At 62.2% G+C, this 14777-nt stretch overlaps 8 protein-coding genes across 8 annotated transcripts; 2 read left to right on the top strand and 6 right to left on the bottom strand.

Moving 5' to 3' along the window:
• Positions 1 to 330: 330 nt before the first annotated feature.
• Positions 331 to 1499, bottom strand: AMSG_10011 (arsenical-resistance membrane protein; the record flags this gene model as incomplete). The annotated part of the gene is made up of 2 exons (XM_013898405.1): positions 331 to 1106; positions 1148 to 1499. The coding sequence occupies 2 exons, from the start codon at positions 1497 to 1499 to the stop codon at positions 331 to 333; spliced, it is 1128 nt and encodes a 375-aa protein (XP_013753859.1).
• A 627-nt stretch (positions 1500 to 2126) lies between these two features.
• Positions 2127 to 3335, top strand: AMSG_10010 (Svf1 family protein; the record flags this gene model as incomplete). The annotated part of the gene is made up of 2 exons (XM_013898404.1): positions 2127 to 2144; positions 2166 to 3335. The coding sequence occupies 2 exons, from the start codon at positions 2127 to 2129 to the stop codon at positions 3327 to 3329; spliced, it is 1182 nt and encodes a 393-aa protein (XP_013753858.1). The 3' UTR covers positions 3330 to 3335.
• On the bottom strand, positions 3333 to 3921 carry AMSG_10009 (DNA-3-methyladenine glycosylase I; the record flags this gene model as incomplete). Its single annotated transcript, XM_013898403.1, has 2 exons — positions 3333 to 3893; positions 3916 to 3921. The coding sequence occupies 2 exons, from the start codon at positions 3919 to 3921 to the stop codon at positions 3333 to 3335; spliced, it is 567 nt and encodes a 188-aa protein (XP_013753857.1).
• A 322-nt stretch (positions 3922 to 4243) lies between these two features.
• AMSG_10008 (uncharacterized protein) lies at positions 4244 to 7099 on the bottom strand (the record flags this gene model as incomplete). The annotated part of the gene is made up of 2 exons (XM_013898402.1): positions 4244 to 6993; positions 7057 to 7099. 2 exons carry the CDS (start codon positions 7097 to 7099, stop codon positions 4259 to 4261), a joined length of 2778 nt encoding a protein of 925 aa, XP_013753856.1. The 3' UTR covers positions 4244 to 4258.
• Positions 7100 to 7769: 670 nt separating this feature from the next.
• AMSG_10007 (phosphoglycerate mutase) lies at positions 7770 to 8967 on the top strand (the record flags this gene model as incomplete). Its single annotated transcript, XM_013898401.1, has 2 exons — positions 7770 to 8459; positions 8492 to 8967. The coding sequence occupies 2 exons, from the start codon at positions 7770 to 7772 to the stop codon at positions 8762 to 8764; spliced, it is 963 nt and encodes a 320-aa protein (XP_013753855.1). The 3' UTR covers positions 8765 to 8967.
• On the bottom strand, positions 8774 to 10066 carry AMSG_10006 (random slug protein 5; the record flags this gene model as incomplete). The annotated part of the gene is made up of 2 exons (XM_013898400.1): positions 8774 to 9692; positions 9768 to 10066. 2 exons carry the CDS (start codon positions 10064 to 10066, stop codon positions 8774 to 8776), a joined length of 1218 nt encoding a protein of 405 aa, XP_013753854.1.
• A 101-nt stretch (positions 10067 to 10167) lies between these two features.
• Positions 10168 to 12554, bottom strand: AMSG_10005 (retinoblastoma-binding protein 5; the record flags this gene model as incomplete). The annotated part of the gene is made up of 2 exons (XM_013898399.1): positions 10168 to 12326; positions 12458 to 12554. 2 exons carry the CDS (start codon positions 12552 to 12554, stop codon positions 10168 to 10170), a joined length of 2256 nt encoding a protein of 751 aa, XP_013753853.1.
• Positions 12555 to 12577: 23 nt separating this feature from the next.
• AMSG_12309 (uncharacterized protein) lies at positions 12578 to 14544 on the bottom strand (the record flags this gene model as incomplete). Its single annotated transcript, XM_013898459.1, has 3 exons — positions 12578 to 13318; positions 13596 to 13635; positions 14137 to 14544. 3 exons carry the CDS (start codon positions 14542 to 14544, stop codon positions 12906 to 12908), a joined length of 861 nt encoding a protein of 286 aa, XP_013753913.1. The 3' UTR covers positions 12578 to 12905.
• Positions 14545 to 14777: the final 233 nt, after the last annotated feature.

The following is a 14777-nucleotide window of genomic DNA, read 5'->3' as shown; positions in this document are numbered from 1 at the left end:
GAGGGAAGAGGAGGGAGGGGGGGGGGAAGAGAAGTGGTTGTGCCTCTGTAGATCTGTGGACCCTGTGGCAGTGTGACCTGTCGGCTGTGGCAACGTGGCGGTGTTGATCGAGCAGTCGGTCCGGTCCGCCTCTGTCGGTGGTCAGTCGGACAGTCAGAACGAGTACGAGTGACCAACGAGGGATACGCCACTTTGTACAATGACGTCAACTGTTCTCATAACTTGCAGACTCACTTTGTTGCCATACTGCCGCATTCGATCTTTGATTCATGTATTCCAGCGGCCGCAGCTGGCGTCTATCTCCATCACGGCACAAGAGAGGCTCTGGGTTTAACTCGATGAAGCGCCACCTGACGACGCCGACGCATCGTATATCGTGTCCTCACTGTACCCATAGTCCTTTGGCGATGCCTCGGACGAAATGTCCGAATCATGGTCACTCGCCGGGCCGGCTCGCGCATCAAATATAGAGTGCGCCTTCTTCATGGACCAGACAAGCGAAAGCATGATGGGAACCTCGACGAGAACGCCGACCACATTGACAAGCACGGCACCGGAATCAAGGCCGTACGAGGCGATGGCAACGGCGACGCCGAGCTCGAAAAAGTTGGAAGCGGAGATAAAGGTCGCAGGCGCAGCCACATTGAACGGAAGCCGGGCGTACCAGGCGAGGACAGCTGCGATGGCAAAGACCAGATAGGTCTGCAGGGTGAGCGGGACGGCGATGAGAAGAACGTCTGTCCAGCGATCGGTCAAGCGCTCACCCTGAAAGACAAAGATGATCAGGAGGGTGGCGAGGAGGGCGACGATGGTGAACGGCTTGAGGATACGGGCGAGAGAGTCAGCCCACGGGGTGAACTTCTGAACGACAAAGCCAAAGGCAAAGGGGACGGCCACAAAGACAAGGACCGCTATGACGACTGTGATGTACGGCACGTGGATGTCGGATGCCGAGAGAAGAAGGAACATCGTCGGCGCATAAAGCACAAAGATGAGCGCATCGTTGAGCGCGACCTGGACGAGGGTGTACGCACCATCGCCGCGGGCAAGGACTGACCACGTAAAGACCATCGCTGTACACGGCGAGCCGCCGAGGATGACAGCGCCTGCCACATATTCCTTCGCCAACACATCGTTCACAACCGACGTGTAGATGGCCTGAAAAACAGCGTGGCGAGGCCGTACATAAGGAACGGCTGAACGAGCCAGTTGACGGCCGTTGTGACCAGGAGGCCGCGCGGGAATCGGAAGACGCCAAGGATGGCATCAAAGTCAACCGTGAGCGCCATGGGAACGACCATGATCCAGATGAGGACAGCAACCGGGAGCGAGACCTGCTCCACTGTCGCCTCATCAAGCCTCTCCGCCACCTCTGGCCACAACGACCCGATCGTCGCGCCGACAACCATGCATGCCACTACCCACAACGGCAGGTAGGTCCCGAAACAGCCCAGGGCGCTCTTTTTCCCAATCGAGGTCGTCGATGTCTCCGTCCCCATTGCTGTCGACGAAGTGCCCGTCTCAGAGCACTCCCACTGGGTTGTCCCGGACTCACTAGCCGTAGAGCTACTTGACCACGACATCCTTTCAAGCCTTTGCACGGGCTAGGTGTGCAGAGGGTCAAGTGTACAGCCTTCCTGTCCTCCCGCACCACGGGGCACAGGGGCTGCACACAAATAAATTCGGCAGCCGTCAACAACTTCGGCTGCATCCACCACATCTCCACGATACACATACATACACACCTCCTCAACTTGATCGATCCATCCTCCTACCCTTTAAATCGAGTGCACCATCGTGTGCACCATCACATCACAGCTACGTTCCCCAACAACGTCCGACCAACTTTACCATCTCGTCAAACACATCACACACACATCGTCACACACATCAGCAACCCACGTCATCATCACTCAATCCTCCCAAACCCTTCTCCAAACACATATCTCATTATCTAACAACAATAAATCCGTAAGATATCCATCGCTACACCTCACACTCACACCCATCCCATGACCTGGGTTTGACCCGGCCTTTTTCTCTGATCGCACGACTTGGCTTCGCTGCAGCTGTTCTCAACCAACCGACCGCCTTCCCCCCCCTTCCACCCCACCCGACTACTCCCAATGGCTGCTGGAGCACCTGTACGGGGATGGAAAGCAGAGGAGGTGGTAACGGAACTGGAGGACATTGCTGACGGAGAGCCACTGACTACCCACCTGCTGGACGATGCCGACTACTTGGAGACGGGCACGTTCATCATCTTCAACAACGACGGATCGGTCATCTTCATCCAGTCCATCGTCTCTTCTGTTGGCATGTACACACATCAGCCGGGCGTCAACCTCAAGATCTGTCCTGGTCCGGCGTTGGCAAAGGCTCGCGGCTCAGAGAGCCCACTGCAGTGGTCGGCAAAGTTTGCCCGCAAGGACATCCGTCTTGACGACTCCCGTCGGTCCATGGCCATCGGCAAGCACGTCTTCAAGTATGTCCCCGCCGCTGATGATGGTTCCACCCGCGCAGAGTACAAGGTCGCGCTTCCGGCTTCCGGTGGGAACGCTATCGGCGATCTGCGGGCTACCTTTACCGCAGACTCGCCGTCGTTCATGATATCCGACGGCAAGGTGGTCTTTGGCGTCGAGCCCGAGGCCGACCTCGACTCGCCAGACGCAACCTCGGCTCCCTACTGCCGCAACGTCTTCCCCATGGCTCGCGCTCAGGTCTCCGGCGAACTCGTCCTGGCCGATGGCTCGACGCTGGTCCTCTCGGGCCGCGGCTTTGTCTCGCGCCTCCTGCAGAACGTCAAGGCCCATAAGATCGCCAACACCTGGTCGCTCGCAAAGTTTGACTCGGACCATGCTTCGCTCGCATACGTCTCTTTCCTTACGCCTCCGAGTTATGGCTCGCAGTGGATTTCCTTCGGCGCCCTCATCGTCGACTCGGAATTGGTGGCGGTGACAACAGACAACTCGTGTGCTACGTCGAACGAGGTCAAGGACGACACCGGGTATGTTGTGCCGCACGGAACCGCGCTCAACCTCTCGGGCAAGGCGCTTGCCGGCCAGTCGCTTGCCGTACCTGGCTCGGACGTCTTTGCTTCGATGGTGTGGGAGCACTCGTCGTGGATCGACAAGTTTGACATCCTCTCCGCCATTCCCTGGATCCTTCGCATGATCGTCAAGACATTTATCGCCGCTCCCTGGAGCTATCGCTTCTACGACCCAGCCACGCTCATGGTGAGTGTGACTGGTGCAGACGAGGCGTCGGCTACCCGTGAGTTTGAGGGCATGGTCCTCCGCGAGTTCATCTTCCTCAACCCACCCAAGTAGTGGCTACGAGCCGCCGCCGCTGGCCGGGTGGCACACACAGCCCGGGACGTGGTCGTTGACAAAGCCGGTCGCTTGCAGAAACGCGTACGCCGTCGTCGGGCCCATGAACTTGAACCCGCGCTTCTTCAGATCCTTGGCCAGCGCCTCCGACTCGGCCGTCTTGCTCTCCATCGCGTCTTCAAGCACCGTCTTGGGCGCCGCCAACGCGCACTCGGGCGTCCACGCGCCGAGCATGCTGCGGAGATACGCATCAAACGAACCAAACTCGTCGACAACAGCTTTCAGGGCGTTGGCGTTGGCGATGGCGGCCCGGATCTTGCCGCGATGGCGGATAATGTCAGCGTTGGCCACCAGCTCGGCCTCTTTCTCGGCGTCGTACTCGGCCACTTTCGTAAAGTCAAAGCCATCAAACGCTTTGCGGAAGCCGTCGCGCTTGCGGAGGATGGTAAGCCAGGAGAGGCCCGACTGGAAGCTCTCGAGTACGAACATCTCAAACAGCTCGTTGTCGCTTCGATCGTCCGGTCCGCGGTACTTGCCCCATTCATTGTCGTGGTACGCCACGTACTCTGGCGCAGACACGCCCCACCAGCATCGCGGCTCACCATCATCACCTTTGGCAACTCCTCCTGTCGGGATCTTCCACGATGGCTTGGCTGTCACCGTCTTGGCTTTCTTGGCCCGACTCCCTGCCGCCCGTGCCGGATCTTCTGCCTTTCGCCGCCGCGGCTTCCGCGGCTTCCGCGGCTGCTCACTCCCGCCTTCTCCGCCTGCTGTAGCTACTGCTGACATGAATGCTCTACGAAGACTATGTCTGGTGAGAGAGAGCATTGCCACCGTTGGCTTTGGTGCCGAAGAGCGGAGGCCTGGGCTGGGCGACATGAAGCGACTTGCGACGAGCTGACATGCGCGCGTGCTGTGACCCGTAGCGTTCATTCCTGAAGGAGCTCGTCGAGTCGCGCAATGTCAGCAGAGACTGCATCGATCTCGCCCTGCTTGACATCGCACTTTTCAAAGGCTTCAAGCGCAACGAGCTCCTCCAGCTCGGCTTCAAGCTCGACGAGCTTCTCGGTTGCGGCGTCACGTTCGGCACGCCAGCCCTCCATCTGCGGATCCGGCTCTTCGGCGTCCGGTTGGTCGGGCTCCAGCTCAGCGGCGTCAGATTGGTCGGCGTCAACCGTGTCACCTCCATCACACCTGTCCTCGGCACCATCGTCCGCCACAACATCCGCCTCCATCTCGCCTGTCTCGGCCTCGTTCTCCTCCGCCTCCACATCAGTCGCAGCCTCTGCCTCCGCCTCTGCGCCGGCATCGGCATCGGCATCGGCGGTGGTGCCAGTGTTGGCGGCGGCCAGCGCAGCAGTTACCGCTGCATCAAAGTCGGGTGCAGCAGCAGTAAGCTCGGGACGCTGAGTGGTGAGCGCCTTGGCGTGGATGGCGACCGAGCGGACCAGCGGCACCACTGATGGTGTGCCGCCGAGACCGTCAATCAGCTCGGTGGCGAGCTGGTGGAGCCGTGCCAGCTTGCGTGCATCCGACTCTGCGCGTGCGGCGTCGACCGCCATGTTGGCTGTCGCCAGCTCACGCTTGAGTTCGTTGAGCTCGGACTGGTCGGTGTCGAGCGTGGCTTGCAGCGTCTCCAACTCGGTCTGGTGCGACGCCACAGCAGCCTCGGTGTCCTTGATCGCCGCCGCCAGCCGCGCTGCATCCTTAAACTGCCGCGACGAGACAGCGAGCTCCTTGTCAGCCACTAGCCCTGGCAGCGCCACCTCCTTGACCAGAATGTCTTCGCGGAGCCGCGAGACTCGGGCCTGGCTCGCGGCCACGCCGGCGGCAAGCTCTGAGACGCGCGCCTGAACAAATGCGCGGTTTCCAGCCGACGCCTCCACCGCGGCCTCCTCCTCGCTCTCCCACGTGGCGTACGAGGCGAGGATGGCGGCGGCAGCCTCAACTGCCCGGGCCTCCGTCCCCGCCATCCGGGTCACCAGCTCGAGGTCAACCAGGGCAGCTTCGGTCCCACCCAGCGCAGCCTCAAACTCGGCCTCGCGCGCCGACAGCGCTTGCCGCTGCTCATCAAGCTTGGCCGCCGCCGAGGCAACAGCCTGCTCCTCGGCATCCAGGCTCTCGGCTTCGCTTGCCAGCGCATCCTCCTTGGCTTGGACCTCGACTGACTCCTTGTCAAATCGGGCGACAATGTCGGCCAGCCGGTCTTGGGCCTCAGTCACTGACTGCGCTAGCGCTGCGGCAGCCTCGCGCTTGGCCGCCAGCAGCGCCGCTAGTTCGGCAACCTCGTCGTTGGCCACAGCTAGCTGACTCTGGAGTTGCACAACCCGCTCCTCGGACGCCTGGGTCTTGGCCTTGATCTTGGCTTTGAGCGCCTCGCGCTCTGAACTGACGTGCTCGCGGTCGAGCTCGAGATGCGACCGGCTCCGCGCCACCTGGATCTGCATCTTCTCTAGCCTCTCCTCCTCATCCGCAATGGCCTCGCGCGACTCGCGCAGGACCTCGTCCATGGCCACACGCTGCTGGGTAGTGTGCTGGACCAAGGCGTCGCGCGCCTCGGCCTGGACCCTGAGTGCCCGCGCTTCGATCGTCTGCAGCGTCGCCAACAGCTGCTGCGACGTGGCCACAAAGCCGCGCCCGCGGGCCTGGACCTGCTCCATCTCGATCTGGATCTCACCCATTTTGATCGACAGGGCATCGGCGTCCTCATACGCTTCGGCGGTAATTGCCCGAGCCTGCTCCTCCTCGGTCGTCGCAAGCCGTTGTGCCAACTCGAGCAGCGTCTCGTACACCGCCAGACGGTCGGTCTCGGCTGCTGCCTTGCCCGCCATTAGCTCCTTCATCTCGAGAGACAGCACCTCGATGCTCGCCACAAACTTGTCGAGCGGCGACTCGTCACTGTGCGGACAGCTGAGCTCTTGGAGCTCGCTACCCAAAGCTACAGGCCCAGCGCCGGACTCAACAACTTGCTCAGGCTCTGGGCTTGTGCCATCAGGACTGGGCTTGCTGTCAGGCTCGGCAGCCACATCTGGACCTGGCTCTGACGGAGAGGCAGGCGCGACTTCTGCTTCGGCCTTGGACTCGAGCTCAGGCTCGGGGATAGGCTCGGGGACAGGCTCGGGGACAGGCTCGGGCTTTGGCTCTGCCGGTTCGGCCTCGGCCTCGGTCTCGGGCTTGGGCTCTGTCTCCGGAACTGGCTCTGGTTCACGAGACGCAAGTCTCTCCTTGCGTGATCGAGCATACTCGCGTTTGAGCTTGGTCACCAGCTTCTTCTCCTCGCGGGTGTACTCGGCGCGGGGCTTGCCACGCAGGTGATCGGGAAGCCAGGGTGCATCGGCCTTGCTGCTCTCGCGGCCGCGCTTGGATGCGGACGTGCGAGTCTTGCGAACAGCCGAGCCCTGTGCAGAAGCTTCATCTCCGGCGACAGGGGTGGGACGGGTCCTTTCGGGCGTCACTGACTCGTGCCTGTCCATCTCGTGCCTCGGTGAAGCCGCATGGCTCTCCTTCCCGATGAAGGAGAATGATGAGTTTGCGTCCTGCGGCAGACCATCCGTCCGCGGCGTAGTCCTGCCCGCTCCAACCTCATCGACCGATTCGTTGAGAAAAGAGAACGATGAGTTGGCTGCTCTTGCAGCCGGCGAGCCAGCGGGGCTCGAGCCGGCCTCTGCCGGATGACCAACACGACGGTTTCTGTGAGGTCGGCCACCGCCACCACCACCGCCAGCACCAGCATCCCCAGCCGACTGTGACGGCGAGGCCTTGACGTTCATGCCAGAGAACAAGTTGCCACCATCACCAGCAGCTGCACCAGCTCGTTGCCCTGTGCGACCAGGAGTGGAACCACCTGACCGCGGCGTGTGGCTTCCAGGCGAAGCAGCCGATGACGGCGGAGGAGCATGGGCAGACGACGACGACGACGGCCTGCGACCTGACCGACCAGACTCATCCCCACCTCTACCACTGCCACCACTCCCTCCATCCCCTCCCTCTTCTGTGCTCTCCCTGCCCCCGCCAAACATCCGTTTGAGGGACTTCATTCAACACCCGTCGCTCAGCCTCGCTCCTGCTTCGCCAAACTGCGTCGAGTGGTCGTCGGCCGCCGACCGCCGCCGCCCACCGACTGCCGGCCGCTGCCGACCGCCGTCCGCCGACTGGTGACACAGCTGGCCGCTCATACTACTGACACTGGTGGCACTCTTCTGGCATCATCCTAGGTGAACAATCTGGCGTTCACGGGATATCTCAGTTACTCTTGTCGGGGAATGGGACCATGATCTGAGCATTACTCTGGATCCAGATCGATGAGGTGGTGGGTGGTGTGGCGCTGTCTGGTCGGTCAGTCATTGTCTCACCTTGGCCCACAGTCAAGACAGCGATCAACTCCAGTCTCTCGTCCTCCAACACCAAACATCTCTCTGTCGCTACGTCTCTGCGTCTCTTATGGATGCAGGACTGCAGGCAGTGGCTGAGCTCGCCAGTGCCGAGTTAGTCAAGGTCGTCCACTTTGTCCGCCATGCCCAGTCGGTCTACAATGCGGCGCAGCATTCGCCAGAGCCGCATGATCCCATGGTCCACGATGCACCGCTGACTGAGCACGGTCAGGCGCAAGCGACCGCCGCAGCAAATGCTGATCTGGCTGCTATTGCCCCACCGCCGCTCATCATCGTCTCGCCGCTCTCGCGCGCCATTCAGACAGCGCTGCTGGTCTTCCCGGACGCGCCCATCGTCGCCACACGTCCGGCGCACCCGAACTGGGCCCACACTCGAGTGGTGCTCAATGATCTCGGCCGCGAAGCTGTCTCGGGCTCGGATGACATCGGATCGCCGCCTCATCTCCTTGCTGCTGCATTTCCGGGCCTCGATACCTCGTCGCTGCCTGGCCCGGTCTGGTGGTACACCGGGCCTGACGCAGACGACGGTGACGATTGGGAAGCTTCGCGAGAGCGGTACCTAGCTGCTCCCTACGACGAGCCCGACGCGGTCTTTGCTTCTCGGATGGATGCTTGGCTGGCGTGGATGATGGACCAACCTGAGCCTGTCGCTGCCTCGGTCTCGCACTACCACGTCATCTTCCATCTCACGGGCTACTCGCTCGGCAACGCCCAGCTGCGGTCGACACTCGCGCTGGCCGTCGATGGCGGAGTTCACTTCCTTCGGCTGAGCGAGCGGGCATGGCTTGCCCCCTCCGGCTTGTTGTCCGCCTTACCGAAGCTGACGATATCTTCGGCGGCAAGGCGGTTGCCTGGGCGCATGTGCGCGGCGAGCTCTTCCTGGCGACCGGGCCGTATCCGTGCGCCGCGCTTGATGGGCTTCTGGATGCGCTCGAGGCTGCTGACCCGCCTGCCGCCGCGTTGATTACGAGTGCGGAGCGCGAGACTCTCATTCTGCGGCTCGAGCCCGAGCCATCGTACTCCGAGTCGGACTCGGACGAGTAGCCAGCGCGTTTACGCGCTCTGCAAGAACGAGGCGTACTCGTCGATGTCGTAGTTGTACACCACCTTGCCGCCGTAGTCAACCTCAAGCTCGGATGGCTCGATGACCTCAGCGATGGGTGCGTAGTCGGAACCGAGGAACGAGACCTTGGCCACGGTGTTCTTGTCGATGAACGGGCGGACGGCACCCCAGAAGATGTTGAAGACCCACGGCTGGTTGCACATAAAGACCTTGCCCAGCCGCTCTGGGTAGTGGTTTTGCAGGACCGAGGCTGTGTCTTTGGAGACTCGGATGTTCTTCATACCCGCGAGCTGTTTGTAGCCCTTAAAGTCAATGACCCAGGTCATGGTCTCGATACCCGGGGTGGTGATCGAGCCCAGCGCCTTCTCCAGCACATACACCAGGTACTTGACCTTGACAATGCGATCGGTGGTGTTGTCGTGGCCCGGCTTCATGTACACCACAGGCCGCCCCTCGCGATCCTTGTGCGCCGACAGGTACATCTTGCCTTCGTTCTCCAGCTCCTCCCACACCTCCTCGAGCGTGATCTCCTCAGGCTTGTACTCGGCCCGCCACACCAGCGTGCCCACAAGCATCTTGGCTGCCTTCTCTGCCGAGTACCCACGCGCTCGGAGATATCTGCAGTATGTTGCGTCGGTGGCAAAGGCGAGGACCTTGGCATCACTCAGATCCACCGGCGGATCAGCCTCGGCAGCCAGCTGCGGCACCAGCGCCTTCATCGCTGCAAACGCCTCCCGCTGCTCAGAATCCAGATCTTTGAGCGGATCCCACTCTGCGGCACTCTCCGCCACAGCCTTGCTCGTCTGCGTCCCGACAGAGTCGGCATGCATGGCTGCCTTAGCCTTGCTACTCTCGCCGCCGTCGCGGTGCCGCCTCCGCCTTCGAGCTGGACTATCGGCAGCAAGTGCACTGGCACCTTGCACTTTTCGAGAAGCCTCCCTCTGACGAGAGCGGCCACTACGACGCGTCTTTCTCCCTTTGGACCTGTTGCTCCCGCTCTGCCCCGGAGCAGGGTCGAGGCAGAGGGATCGCCCGGGGATCGGCAGCTCGTCGGGGGCGGTGAAGAACTCGGCGGTCGAGTCTGAGGCCGAGGCCGGGGTAGCGGCCTCGCGAGGGCGGTCTTGGACAGACTTCTTCTTCTTCTTCCGCTTCTTCTTCGCCTCTCCCACTGGCTTGCTCACAACTGCCTCGCTCCGTCGGGCAGCCCGTGTCTTGTTGCGCCGGCTCTGGCGCTTGCGCCGCCGCGGCGCCTCGTCCGAGTCGGACCACCAAGAGTCGGACATGGCGAGAAGTGTGACCAGATGTCAGACCATCAGACCACAGGCTCACCATGGTGCTTGGTTCAGTAGCTGGCATGTTGCTTTTATCATTGTCTGATCGGGTCCTACTCGGGCTTGATGACCGTCATAGGCGCAGTGTCCGGACCAGGGCCCGCGGTAGCGGTTGCGGGAGGGGTGGCTTCCATCGGCGCAGTGTCCGGACCAGGGCCCGCGGTAGCGGTTACGGGAGGGGTGGCTTCCATCGGCGCAGCAGCATCAGCAGCAGCAGCGGCCGCGGCCGCGGCCGCGGCTGCAGCTTTCTTTGCGGCGCGTGCGGCCTTCTCCTTGGCAGCCTTTTCGAGCTCGACGCGAACAATCGGGAGCGAGGTGTCGGTGATGATGCCCTCGCGGATGCAGGCAACAAAGTGCGAGCGGACTTGATAGCCGACGCGGCCGGGAAAGTGGCGGGAGAAGAGGCCCCACGAGGTGACTGCCGCGCCAAACTCGCGGTACTTGTCGAGGAAGAGCTTGTGCTCCTCCTCGTCCCACTTGCCCGACTTGGGCTCCTCGCCGGGCGCCAGGTGGCGGTAGTAGTACGAGTTGGGCGCGGTCTCGATCGAGCAGTACGCCTTTTGCCGCATCTTAGACCAGGTGGCCCAGCCCTCGGGCAGTGGGTCCGGCAGCGGCGGCGGGCCCGAGCGGGCCGAAGCCGACGATCGGCTGGCCTTGCGCTTCTTGGACGCCGAGCTCTTGCCAGTCTTTTCGCTGCCCGCTTCGGCTTTGCGCTTACGTGACGACTTGGCGCCCGGTGCGGCAGCGGCAGGCTTAACAGAGCCCGACGCGGTGGACACGGCTGCTGCTGCTGCTGCGGCGGCGGCGGCAGCGAGCGCCGCGCGCTTCTCTTCCTCGATGGTCGGGAGAAGCATCGACTCGAGCGGGCCGTCGTCGGTCGGCAGCTCGATGCGAGGGCGGAGTGCCGAGTCTCGGATGGGGTCGACGGGCACGTGGGTGAGCTCCGGCTCGCCGTCCTCGTCGCGGTACTCGATGTCCGAGTCAGTCTCGAACGGGAGCGGCTGGATGGTGACGACGTCGACGGCGCCGGCTTCGTGCTCGCGCGAGGCCTGCGCCTCGGCCGCGGCCTTGCGCGCCGACTCGTCGATCACGTCAAACTCGTCCTCGCGCTCGATGTATTCGGTGTTCTCCTGCAGCTCCTCAAAGTCAGGCGCGTATGCTGACCAATTCTCAGTAATGGTGGTGCCCCAGACAAAGACCGAGCCCTTGGTCGATGTCGATGCCACCATGGGCCGGAGCGGGTGCCAGGTAAAGGCGAGAATGCCCTCGTTGGGGCCCTCGAGGTTCTTGGCCAGCGTCCCGTCCTTAGCATCCCATACGAGGATGTTGTGCTGCGACGACTCGGCCGACGACGCGAGTACGTACTCGCCGTCCATTGAGAACGCTACACACGTCCACTGGATGCGGTTGACAAGGTCCTCGAACCGGTGCAAGCACTCGGACGCCGTGACGCTGCTGGCGTCGCACCCAGGCACCCCGACATCGTCCGACGCCAGCCCGTACAGCCGGAGCGAGCGATCGGCACAGTTGACCAGCATAAATTTGCCCGACCGCGCAAAGACAATGTCCTTGACGCCGGCACCGGTCTGGACCACAATGTCAGCTGCCGTCGGCGTCGGCATCTCACCGCCGTCCTCGCCCACAAACGGCACCCGGTACACCACGCCCGACGGCGTGCCGCCAAACACATACTTGCCAAGAATGGAGAAGACGGCAACCTCGGCACCTGCCGGCCCTTCCACCACCGATCCGTCCAGAGCAGCTAGCCGCGGGAGGGCGCGGACGCTGGACTTGCGGCTAGTGTCGATCTCCGAGCCTTGGGCAAAGGTGACGACCACCGGGCCCACCAGGTGCTGGATGGCAAGCGCAACACGATTGAGCTTGGGATGCATAGAGCCGGCCAGGACCATGCTCGAGAGATGAGCGCGGGCATCGATCTCGCCTGTAGCCACATCCCACAGAATCAGATCCCAATCAGTAGCCGTCGAGAGGAGCTTGCGGCCCGAGCGCGACCATGCCACTGAGGAGACTGTCTGGACATGACCAGAGAGGGTGCGGACAATGCCCTTGGTCAAAGTGTCGTACACCAGAACTTTTCCATCATTGCAGCCCACAGCAAGCAGTGTTCCTCGCCTGTTGTACCCCACGCATGCTGCAGACCCGTCGAGCAGCGAGTGCTGGATGGCGTCGGGCAGTGGGTTCTCGAACGGGTCTACCCTCCCACCACCACCAATGCCCGTCATACACAGTACGCCCATAGCACCATCACCACAACGCATAATTGTGAGTATACTACACTCTATTATGTCTCATACCATGGTCACTTGCACAAGCTTCACGTACTTAGCAGTTCAAGGTTCATCTGCACCCTCTCGTAGATTCGTCGAGACGAGTGAGTGGCAAGCGCAAGTGCCTGTGGACCGCGGCCCGAGGCCCTCATCTCACCGGAATACTACCCTCAGCGTAGTGATGGCGCTTTAACTGCTGCTACATAAGGCGGCCATGGTAGAAGACTGCTTCCGTGCGGTGATACTGCGTGGTAATACCTGTCACTGTCTCCTGGTGATCGTCGTGATCATGGCTTGTGGTGGCGGGGTCTATTGTCGCAGGCACGGAGCTTACGAAATGGGACCAAGACTCAGAGTCCAGACTACAGACACCTCTGCCTGGATCTGCAGCAAGTGCATGCGATGTTGAGAGAGATGACAGGAGGTTGGAGAGCGCCGCGGAGCAGCGATCAAGGGGCCAACGGGGGTTGGAGGGCGGGGAGGGAGAGGCCACGGGCCGGCTATCAGTAGCCAAGCACACGCTTAATCTTGGCGACAAGAGTCTGGCTCTGGTTCTGAGCCTCTGACGAGAGCATGACGTCCGAGTGGAGGCGGGCCTTCTTGCGCTCGGCCTCGGAGGCGATCGAGTACGGCACCGTCGCCGGGTTCTGCTTCTTGGCCGTGGAGTGCAGCATTCGCCGCAGGGCCACCAGTTCCGCCTCGCCGTACGCGAGCAGCTTCTTGGCATCGCTCTCAGCTGCTGCAGACGCCCGAAATCGGCTCCGGATGGCGTCTGGCAGCATGGCCGCCAGCGACCGGTCCGGCCGCGTCGGCTCGGCAGGCCACCGCTGCGCGGTCCGCAGCAGCGTCCGGTACAGGCCCAATGCAGCCACCCGCGACGACGGTGATGCCATGGCTTGCTTGTTGTCTCTTGCCTCTACCTCCTCGAGTGGGGTGTGAGCCGGCCAAGCTGCTTCTCCCTCCTCGCCCCGCAACTTTGGCTCGAGTGACGCGCCCACAGCCAGCCACCGCAGCCACCCGCTGCCGTAACCAGCCATCGCCGCAGCCAGTCGCCAATAGAGCCATCTGCCTAACCTATGCCACCCCCTCCCCTCATCGACCGCCCCCCGGCAGCATAGTAACCCATCAACTTGGTTGCAGCCGAGATCGGGCTGCTCGAAGCCAGCTGATCCTCGACTTGAGCAAGCTCATACCACCGGCCATGACGCCGTCTACCAAGCAGATCATGACACGCTTTGTTGTCATCGGCACTGATCTCGACCCGTCTTCCAAAGTGGTGACACTAGATTGGGTCAGATGGGATGAGGGGACAGGGAAGAAGTCATTTTCACTCCCTTTCCCCACTTCCAGTGGTGGAGTTGGAGGTGGAGCCGTGAGCGGAGCGGCATTGGCCTTTTTGCGGGAGGGACGGACTCCTGTCCAATTGCTCCACCATTCTCCTCTCCGCATCCCAACCGTACGCACCTACCACCTATCACACCAATGTACCTACCTTTACTGCTATGGTCCCCCTCCTCCCCCTTCCCCCCCCCCTCCCCCCCTTCCCGCCCACTGCCTTCTCTCTCTCCCTTGTTCCGTGCCTTGGCACCTTCCTGGTCATTATTGAAGCAAGGGACATGGTGCACGGACAGAGGCGCAAAAGACACTCCTCCCCCCCCCCCCCTCCCCTGCCGGCGTCAAAGGTGGCGCGCGGCCAGCCTTTTGCGTCCGTGCAATGCGGGCAATGTCCCACACCGCGACCGTTCCGTCGTACGAGCCCGAGATGACGAACTGCTTGCTCGCCGTGTTCGAGGTGGAGAACGAGTGGTTGACAACCTCAAGGCAGGTCACCGTGTTGGAGTGGGCGTCCACCCGGATGGTAGCGCCGGTCTCGATGTTCCACAGCGCCATGTCGCCGTTTTCGTGGCCAGTCACAAGCATGTCTGAAGAGGGATCGTACGCCAGCGCAGTCACCTCGGACGTCCGCTCCTTGAACTGCGAGTGGTGGTGCATGTCGATGACGTCCCAGAATATGAGCAAGTCGTCCTGACCGGCAGTGACCAGCAGCTGCATGAGCCCGTCGGCAGCATCGACCGACTCGCTCTTCGCTCCCACACCGCTGGCCGCGGCTCCTTCCGAGCTTGTCCGCACAATCCCGCCCATAGCGCCAATCGGCGCTGTGTGGCCCCTGTGCTCAACAAGGCGCTCAAAGTGCTCGACGTGCCAGAGCTCGGCTGACTCGGTGAGGTGAGCCGGACGTGGCCAGCGTCGGTGAGCGAGATCGAGGTCAACGGACCGTGGGTAAAGGCAAAGGACGCGAGCGCGCGTCGCGTGTGGAGAAACCACACAAAAACGGTTTCCGACTCGTCGATGAGATACAGCTCTTCGGTCGACGA

The sequence above is a fragment of the Thecamonas trahens genome (assembly GCF_000142905.1).
Source record: "Thecamonas trahens ATCC 50062 unplaced genomic scaffold supercont1.55, whole genome shotgun sequence".
Lineage (NCBI taxonomy): Eukaryota > Apusomonadida > Apusomonadidae > Thecamonas > Thecamonas trahens.
This window is presented reverse-complemented; position numbering and strand designations above follow the sequence as displayed.